Source organism: Vicia villosa, unplaced genomic scaffold, assembly GCF_029867415.1.
Source record: "Vicia villosa cultivar HV-30 ecotype Madison, WI unplaced genomic scaffold, Vvil1.0 ctg.000883F_1_1, whole genome shotgun sequence".
Taxonomy (NCBI): Eukaryota; Viridiplantae; Streptophyta; class Magnoliopsida; order Fabales; family Fabaceae; genus Vicia; species Vicia villosa.
In genome coordinates, this window is record NW_026705398.1 from 256,821 (window position 1) to 267,212 (window position 10,392).

The 10,392-nt window shown below is 34.8% G+C and overlaps 1 protein-coding gene across 1 annotated transcript; it reads left to right on the forward strand.

The window, feature by feature from the left end:
- The first annotated feature begins 7,198 nt into the window (after positions 1 to 7,198).
- Positions 7,199 to 8,434, forward strand: LOC131631936 (uncharacterized). Its single transcript, XM_058902696.1, has 2 exons — positions 7,199 to 7,685; positions 7,788 to 8,434. The coding sequence occupies exons 1-2, from the start codon at positions 7,199 to 7,201 to the stop codon at positions 8,432 to 8,434; spliced, it is 1,134 nt and encodes a 377-aa protein (XP_058758679.1).
- Positions 8,435 to 10,392: the final 1,958 nt, after the last annotated feature.

The window sequence follows — 10,392 nt, forward strand, 5'->3', positions numbered from 1 at the left end:
ATTCTGTTTCTTTCCTTTGTCTTTTTCTGCATCTGAATCTTTTATATTCTTTTTGATGTTATGACAAAAAGGGGGAGAAAATATATGATAAATGATATGATTAATATTATCACTTACCGGGTAAAAAGGCTCCACATTTACTAACAGAACTTGCAAAGTTCTATGTTTTTAAGTTGTGATGTTGCAGGAATCGAAGATTCAAGTTCAACATAAGAAGCAACAAGATGAATCAAGCTCTTGGATTCTTGAAGCAAGCTGAGTGCTATGAAGCTTCAGAATCAGAAGCAAGAAGGAAGAATGATCAGATATTCTGATAATAGAACATGATCCAAAGCATTGTCTATTTGCTCTGATACATTTTCTATTGGATCTGATACATTCTATATGGCTTATATGGCTCTGATACATATTATGTGTTCTGATACACATTTTATGTTCTGATTCGTTCATGCTGACTTTTGTTGTTTAGTTTTGTTTTGTAACATTTCAGGATGTAAAGATGCTCTGATGATGCTCTAGTACATTCAACAATGTTCTGATACAATCTAGCATGAAGTAATGATCAGAGAAATTCAAGTTCTGAAGCTGTCCGATGGAAGCAGAAGTCAGAAGCTATGAATGTTCTGAAGATCAAAGAAATTCAAGTTCTGAAGCTGTCCGATGGAAGCAGAAGTCAGAAGCTATGAATGTTCTGAAGATCAAAGAAATTCAAGTTCTGAAGCTGTCCGCTGGAAGCAGAAGTCAGAAGCTGTGAATGTTCTGAGGATCTAAAGAATTTCAATGTTCTGAAGCTGTCCTGTGGAAGCAGAAATCAGAAGTTTTGAATATTCTAAAGATCAAGCACTGTGAACGTCTCTACCGAAATAATCAGAGAAGTCTTTTATTTATAAAATTCTTCTAGTATTAATTTCAGGGGGAGATTATTCATCTCAGGGGGAGATTGTTAATCTCAGGGGGAGACATATTCACATGCTTATGCTATAGCTGTGTAATTTGTCTTTAGCCGTCTGCTCTTTCTGATCGCAAATTCATATCATTTATATATGTTTTTGTCATCATCAAAAAGGGGGAGATTGTTAGAACAAGATTTGTTCTGATCAATATTCTTAGTTTTGATGATAACAAGGATATGAATTTTGTGTGAGATAATGTGGTACTCTAATACATTGCAATTTCCCTTTCAGGAAATATATAAAGAGTATGCACAAATCAGTGCTCAGAAGCTTTGTCTCAGAAGGTTCAGCATGCAACATCAGAACATGGTCTGGCAAGACATCAGAAGATGGTCAAGGCAGAAACAGAACATGGGTCTATGAAAGCATCAGAAGAACTTGAGATCAGAAGCAAAAGCACTGAAGTTCTCATGGTATCACGCTCAGAAGCACTTCAAGGTCAGAAGACAAGAAGATTCTTTGCACCAAGCTGTTTGACTCTGATGATATTCAAACGTTGTATTCACAAACATCAGATCAGAAGAAAGTACAGGTGGCAGGCTACGCTGACTGACAAAAGGAACGTTGGAAGCTATTAAAGGCAACGTCAGTAGACACAGCGTGAACAAGGCTCGAGGTAGTTGACAAAAGCGTGAAACATTAAATGCAATGCTGTACGGAATATGCAAAGCATTAAATGCTCTCAACGGTCATCTTCTCAAGCGCCTATAAGTATGAAGTTCTGATGAGAAGCAAGGTTACCAACTCTAACCAATACTGAACGAACTTATTCTGAAAAACTTGCTGAAACGCTGTTCAACTCAAAGCTCAGAAACTTCATCTTCATCAAAGCTCACTACATTGCTGTTGTAATATATTAGTGAGATTAAGCTTAAACTTTAAGAGAAATATCACTGTTGTGATTATAGCTTTTCAGAAGCATTTGTAATACTCTTAAAATTGATTACATTAATTTGTAAGTAACTAGAGTGATCAAGTGTTGATCAGAATACTCTAGGAAGTTTTAGCTTGTGTCTAAGCAGTTGTATTTAGAGTGATCACGTGGTGGTCAGGATATCTAAGAAAGTCTTAGCTTGTGTCTAAGCATTTGTTCCTAGAGTGATCAGGTTGTGATTAGGATACTCTAGAAGACTTAGTCGTGGGCTAAGTGGAAAACCATTGTAATCTGTTGCGATTAGTGGATTAAATCCTCAGATGAGGTAAATCACTCCGTGGGGGTGGACTGGAGTAGTTTAGTTAACAACGAACCAGGATAAAAATAACCGTGCAATTTGTTTTTATCGTTCAAGTTTTTAAGACTACACTTATTCAAACCCCCCCTTTCTAAGTGTTTTTCTATCCTTCAGTTCATGCATCATATTGGATGTTAAAAAATAATAGAAGTAATGAGATTTCTCAATTGTTTCAATTATTATAACTTACTAAGTATTTATTTATTTTTTTCTTTTCAAAACCGTCACTTTTACAATCTATTTAAAAATCAGTTACATTTCATCAATATTATAATGAATTTTATTTTTAATTAATGCTTTTATTGTTTAATTCCAACACATAAATTTATCTTAATAATAAATCAAAATATTGAACATTAACGAGACCATGAAGTAACAGATTCAAATATTGAATATTAACAGAACATGAAGTAATAGATTCAAATATTGAATATTAACAGAACATGAAGTAACAGATTCAAATATTGAATATTAACAGAACATGAAGTAACGGATCGAAATATTGAATATTAACGGGAATATGAAGTTACTGATCAAAATATTGAATGTTAATGGGAATATTAAGTTACTGATCAAAATTGATTTATTATCTATTTTAAAAAAATTTCATCTTATTTTTATAATATTAACGAAAACATGAAGTTATTGATCAAAATATTTAATATTAACGAATATATTAAATTACTGATCAAAATATTGAATATTAGCGGGAATATGAAGTTATTGATCAAAATATTGAATATTAACGGAAACATGAAGTTACTAATCAAAATATTTAATAATAACATAAACATAAAATTACAGATCAAAATATTGAATAATAACGGGAACATGAAGTTAGTGATAAAAATATTGAATAATAATAGAACAACTTTACTATTGGTTTAAATATTTTTGACAATAATTCCAAAACAAAAATAATATATTGATTCAAATATTATTTTCTTAATTACTTTTTATTTTTACTATTTAATTTTTTTAATATTATTATTTTTCTAACTTTTCTTCTAAATCAAATTTTTTTATTAATACCTTTTATTTTGCTCATTCCAAATACGCAAAATCGACGGGTTCTAAATCAATATTAACGTGAACATGAAATTACTAATTGAAATATTGAATATTAACGGGAACACGAAGTTACTAATCAATATATTGAATAATAACGGAAACATGAATTTACTAATAACGGGAACATGAAGTTACTGATCAAAATATTGAATATTAACAAGAACTTGAAGTTACTGATCAAAATATTAATATTAACGGAAACATGAAATTATTAATAAAAAAATTTAATATTAACATGAACATGAAGTTACTGATAAAAATATTTTATCCTCACAACAAAATAAAATGAACCCATGTTTGGTCATGTTCTTATTTAGACTTCGGTTATATGGGCCTTTCAATAAATAGCTCATTCATTTTATGGGTTATAATCTATACATTTTCTTTACATATATTATTTCTCAATGGAACCATACATCCTTAGATGTAGTATTCAATCTAAAACAATATAAACTTTATTTTCTTAATTAATTTTTATTTTCAATATTCAATTTTTTTAATATTGATGTTTTTATAAATTTTCCCATTTTAATTCAAATTTAATCTTTTACTAATACTACCTTTTATTTTTCTCAATCCCAAATACGCGAAAACGACGGGTACCCGTACGAACGCACGGGTATCACACTAGTTTTTCTTTATATTTTAAAAATATTTCTCTTTATTTTCTTAAAGTAGTAATATATAAGAATATTAGTTTATATATATATATATATATATATATATATATATATATATATATATATATATATATAGATATAAGGAGAGATATTCTTACTACAAGAGTAAGTTATTATAACTTACTTCATATCTTTATCATAATTCTTTTTGATCTAATGGTTAAAAATAATAAGTAATTAAATGTGGAGAGAGAAAACTATTACTTATTATTTTTAACCATTAGATCGGGAAGAATTAATGGTCGTGATGTGGATCAGTAAGTTATATATATATATATATATATATATATATATATATATATATATATATATATATATATATATATATATATATATATATATATATACCGAAAAAATGTATTGTTGATAGAAATATTGTAATGTCCTATTTATTCCCTTTTAGAATAAATGGAAATAACATTAGTTGAGATAGAACTAAATGGCAAATTGGACAATTGGACCTAGTTGGAGGGCATTATAGTCTTAGTGCACTTAATTAGAGTAAGGAGTTGTTTGGCTAAGGCAATTCCTCTTCATTGTGAACAAAAACAGATTTTGTGGGAGGAAGGATTGAAAACGTGATATAGAAGAGGAAGAGAAGTGAAGGAAAGCCACTCCAAGAACTTCAATCCTTGCATGTTCAAGAATCTGTCCCAAAGCTCCGATTTTCGTCCAAATCTCCCTTGCTCCAGCTCTACTTCGTTCATCTAAGGTGAGTCCATAGATAGAAAATGGGGTTTTGACTCTTTTGGGGATTTTTGGGGTTTAAGGGTTTTGAGAGATTATGCTTAAATCCTTGCTAATAACATGTTTCGATGCTGTTTATTGCTTGTTCATACTGTATGTTGGCTGGATATACCTTTAATTCGTGCATGCAGGTGATTTCAAGGGGTTAAAGTACCCCAGGACAGAACTGATGAGTTCTGCGTTTTTCTGTATCTGCTATGGTCCGCTAAGCGGGCTAAGGCCGCTAAGCGGATGCTGAGCATTTTTCCAGAAATTCACGGTTCCGCTGAGCGGACCCAGTCTGTCCGCTGAGCGGAGGATGCTGTTTGTGAAGAAAAATAAAAATCGCAAGCCCGCTAAGCGGACGTGAGACCGCTAAGCGGGGAAACAGTTGAGGTTCGCCCCTGGAAAGCCCGCTTGCAGGCCGCTAAGCGGCCAGTGCTGGGCAGAATTATATTTTTCCTTCCCCTGAGGGCAGTTTCGGATTCTAATCGTAATCGGACCCCTCCTTAATTATTAATATGCATATGAATGTCTGAAGAGTGGTGTTTTATGACACACATTACCGATGATTCCATTCAATTGTTTATGTGGAATATTATACATAATGTTGGATAAGTTTATTCCATAAATCCTTGTCTATTCAATTGTGATTGATTTTGAATACCTTGATGAGATAAGTATGGATCTATTTTAATGTCCAATGTTTTGGTTAAACATTCGGACTGGTTTGTATTATGACCATACACTTGATGTGTGTACGTATGCTTGAATCGAAGTGGCCGGGGGCTAGGTTGGGATATACCTCTTACTATGATGTAAGGTATTATCCTGGATCATGTGGTCCGTGGAATAGTCCGATGTTATGATCAGAGGTCGCGCACCTGAGCTACCGTTGTAGTGTGCTCCTGAGTGCCGTGAGGGGCTTATATTCATTGACGTTGACACACTTGCGTGCTCGGTATGGTGGGGTTATGTGGCCATGTAGGCTATTACATAATGATTGTAACTCACCTCTAGTAAAGTCATGTAGACTAATACTAGGCTTTCGCCCGGTGGGACCATGCGTCAAGGTGGCGGTTTATACTCGGTATAACCCACTTGCGTAAAGAGGGTTAATGGGACAATGACGCCATTTAGGCTAATGTCATCTCGCGGCCACTTAGGCTTGTGCGAACCCGTTTAACCATCTTGCAGTGAGCTTGTACAAGTCCCTTGACACTAGGCATGGGTGGACTCATCGAGGGTGCGTTCGTTCCATAATCTAGCCGAGGTTTATTACACTTCTTGATTCCCCGTATATGGATACGGGTTTTGCATACTTGTTTGTGATATACTTGTGTGTTTGTATGCGATGAGTCCAATGGTGGATAAATCATTTGGTTGCTTCGTACTTGTACCTGATGTGAGGATTGCCCGAATCCATGGTGGATTCGTTTGTTTTGCATGTACCCTTTAGATCCGAGTGGACTAATAGGATAGGCGGACTCACTGAGATTTAGTAATCTCATCCCATTCCAATTCTATCTTTTTCAGGTGGTTCAAGGCAAGATCGTGGCAAAGGCAAGGCGGATTAGTCCTTTGACGTTGTTGCTAGATATTATCTTTTGTTCGCATTTTATGCTTTTGTAGTACCTTGTTGGATATTGTACTATTTTAGATGTATTATCATTTTGGCCATGATACATTCGGCTTTTGTACCTCGTGCTTGTGATGTTTTTATTATCTTTCCGCTGCGACATTATGTAATTGTTGTCTTTATGAAACCATATTTAATACTTTATGCATATTATTCTAGACAAATATGTGTGGGGTGTTACAGTTGGTATCAGAGCAGGTCGATTCTCGGCTTTGCTAAAGACACATCATAATGCAGTACAATTCTTCCTCATATGTGTATAGCCGGCATGATTCCGTGTGTCTTACCTATGGCATTGAGCCTGATCAACTTAATTCCGTGTGTAGGACAGACAGGGAGATGGCTGAGCAACGCAGAGGTCCCGGAAGGCCGAGAACTAGGAATGTGGAACCCGAGCAAGCAACTGGGAATGCAGGCGTACCTTGGCAACAGATAATGCAACAGATGCAACAGCAGAATCAGATGATGATGCAGATGATGCAGGGTATGCAGGGACAACAACCTCCTGCTCCAGTTCCTGTTCCACAAGCTCTAACAGGGCCAGATTTTCGTGCTTTCTTCAGAATGGATCCTCCATAGTTTGCGGGTGGCTTAGACCCGGTAGTAGCCCATGATTGGTTGGCTAGTATGGAGAGGATATTCCAGGCAATCCAGTGTAATGAAGAAGAGAAAGTAATCTTTGCTACTCAGAAGATGAAAGAACCAGCTCTTAGGTGGTGGAATACTGCATCTACCTATTTCACTACCCAGGAGATCCCTAAAGACTGGCATCATTTCAAGGCGGCATTTCTGGAGAAGTATTTCCCTAACAGTGTTCGAACCCAAAGAGAAAGAGAATTCCAGAATTTCAAGCAAGGCAACTTGTCTGTTTCCGAGTATGCTGAAAAGTTTGAAGACATGGCTGATTACTCACGACAGGCTGTTTATGCTCCTGATGAGTTATGGAAGATTGATCAATTCTTGATGGGTTTGAGGGCCGACATTGCTCATAGTGTGTCCCAGAGGGAGTTTACTACTTATGCTGAATGTTTGAGGCAATGTTATGTTGCGGAGAACAGTCTAAAGAGGGTTCAAGAAGAGAGGAACCAGAACAGGACTAACTACAGGGAACAAGGAAAATCTGCTCAACACTTGAAGCCCCGTAGTTTTCCACCAAAGAAGAAGCAAGGATATGGCGACCAATCGGCTCAACCTCCTTATTGTCACAAGTGCAAGAAGAAACATGCTGGGGAGTGCGAACCTACTCCAATTACTTGTTTCAAATGTGGCGAGCCGGGTCACAAATCCCCGTTTTGTCCAAAGAAGAAAGATCAGGAGAGGACTACAGGTCGTGTTTATACCTTAGATGCAAGAAAGGCCAAAGGAAACAACAATCTCATCGCAGGTACTTGTTATGTGAATAACCAACCATTATGTGTTTTAGTTGATTGTGGAGCTACTCATTCCTTCATTTCAACCGAGTGTGTTTGTCAACTTGGTTTGGAAGTTACTCCATTACCCGATCCTATGGTCATTTCTTCGGCAACAGATGATACCGTGGAGGCTCGACTGATTTGTAAGGATTGTTCAGTATCTTTTAATGGCTGTGACTTTCCGATCGATCTAATTTGTTTACCTCTTAAGAGACTTGATGTCATTCTTGGAATGGATTGGTTGTCTCTTAATTCGGTATATATTGGTTGCAAGGAAAAAGCCATATTCATTCCTGCTAAAGAAACATCTTCTGATGATGCAATTACCAAGTTGATTGAAGGTACGATCAACGCGGTCAATTATCTCTTTTCACAAGAAAGATCTTTTCTTTTGGTTCTTTCCGAGGAACCCTCCGTGAGAGTGGTATTGTCGGAGATACCTGTAGTGTGCGAATATCCTGATGTCTTTCCTGAGGATATCACTTCTCTTCCTCCGAAAAGGGAAGCGGAATTCGCAATTGATCTTATTCCTGGTACTGCCCCAGTTTCTATCACTCCATATAGGATGTCTCCTATTGAACTCAGAGAACTGAAGAGCCAGCTAGAAGAGCTTCTAGCTAAGCATTTTATTCGGCCCAGTGTTTCTCCATGGGGAGCTCCTGTTCTATTGGTGAAAAGAAGGATGGGAGTATGCGTTTGTGCATCGACTATCGTCAGCTGAATAAGGTCACTATAAAGAACAAATACCCCTTACCGCGGATTGATGACCTCCTAGATCAGTTGAAAGGAGCCAGTGTGTTCTCGAAGATTGATCTCAGGTCAGGGTATCATCAGATTCGGGTTAAGAGTTCAGATGTGCCTAAGACTGCATTCAGGACTCGGTATGGTCATTACGAGTTTTTAGTTATGCCTTTTGGTGTGACTAATGCTCCGGCGGTTTTCATGGATTATATGAATCGAATTTTTCAACCGTACCTGGATCAGTTTGTAGTGATCTTCATTGATGACATCTTGGTGTATTCACGTTCTCCGGAAGAGCACGTAGAGCATTTGCGGATTGTGTTATCTACTCTTCGAGAGAAGCAATTGTATGCTGTGGACCTCCAATTTTTTTTAATAACGGGCCATACCTCTGATCTATAGAGATACGTGAACTGACTCTTTTTTGTCGCTTAATGCTTTCGCATTTTTTTGAAAATTCACAGAGTCGCCACCGACCTTTTATTTTATCCAATTAAGGAAAGGTTTATAAAAGAAACAGAAAAAAGACCTTTAAGAAATTCTGGGTAAGGGGGTAGGTTATACAAAGGGAAGGTGTTAGCACCCTTTGTATCCATGGTTATCCATGGGCTCTTAAGTTTGCTTAGCTCACTTGTTTTTTGATCACTTTTCAATTGCTCTGAAATTGCTCATATGTGGTTTCAAATACTTTTGTAAATTGAATTTTGTAATGATCCGTGTGTGGATGTATACAAAGTGCTTGTTTATCTTTCGAAAGATGTTTTGAAAAGAACGTTAACTTTGTAATAACCCGTGTTTGGATGTATACAAAGTATTGTCTTTTTTGAAAGTTTTGAAAAATCAACAGTGTATGAGAATTTTGTTTGTTTTGATTTGAGCAAGCAAACTAGGAGGTCTACCCTGAGTTGTAAGGTCTTTATCCTATTTCCTTTAAAAATCTATCCTTTCACCGGATATAAAAGCAAGGTTCGATTTTGTACTCAAAACAGTGGAATTTTGACTTTGATTTTGAAAGGAATGAGAAGGGATTACCTTAAGAGGTGCAAGTGTGATTGTGATTGGATTCAGATATTTATCTTTGAAGTTAGTGATCTAACGGTCCAATTTTATCTTTGACATACACGCAGTTTATATGTGCTGGAAATTAAAATGCGGAAATGTAAAGTGCGGAAAGTAAATCTACGCTATTACATCGATTGTGCAGGAAACGTAAACTAGCCTATTTACATGAATTTGACATCCTATACATTTATCTAGGAATTTTAAATTGCAAGAAAAATAAAAGGCATGTTTTTGGAATTTTTATGATTGGTTTTAATTATAATTAATGCATGATTAATTAAATTAAAATGAAGAAAAAGGATGAAAATAGATTTAAACCTAGAAATTAAGTTTAAAATATGTACAAAATATTTGTTAATTAATTTTAAAACAAAACTAATTTTTTTGGAATTTTTGAAATTGATTGGAAATTGATTAAGCTAATTAATACATAATTATACAAATAATTATACAAATAATTAAAACTTAAAAAAAAGAAAATTATTCAAAATATGTACAAAATTAGTTTATAATATATAAACAATGTTTAACACAAAGAACAATTTTTTTTTATGATTTTTTGATTGGTTAGAATAATTAAAAAGCCAATATATAAATATATACTAATTAATTATGCAAAATATTGAAATTATGAAGAAAAATAAAATATTTTTAATTCAGAAAATAATATATTATTTTAGAAGTATAAAAATATTTTTTGTGTATTTTCTGGATTTTTAAAACTATTTTTAATTAATTTAACAAAGAAATTAAAACAAAATAGAAAATAAAATAGAAAATAAAAGGATACTGATCCTGTATGGAAATTAAATGAGGGAGTATGATATGCGTGCGTGTTCTGAGGCGTTGGATGAGTTGATGGATGGATCAGAAGGC

Bases quoted from the DNA above. Each gene is read 5' to 3' on its own strand.
- LOC131631936 (XM_058902696.1), top strand. From the start codon at position 7,199: ATGGCTGATTACTCACGACAGGCTGTTTATGCTCCTGATGAGTTATGG. The intron at 7,686-7,787 runs GTACTTGTTATG...TTGGTTTGGAAG, and splicing joins AAACAACAATCTCATCGCAG to TTACTCCATTACCCGATCCT.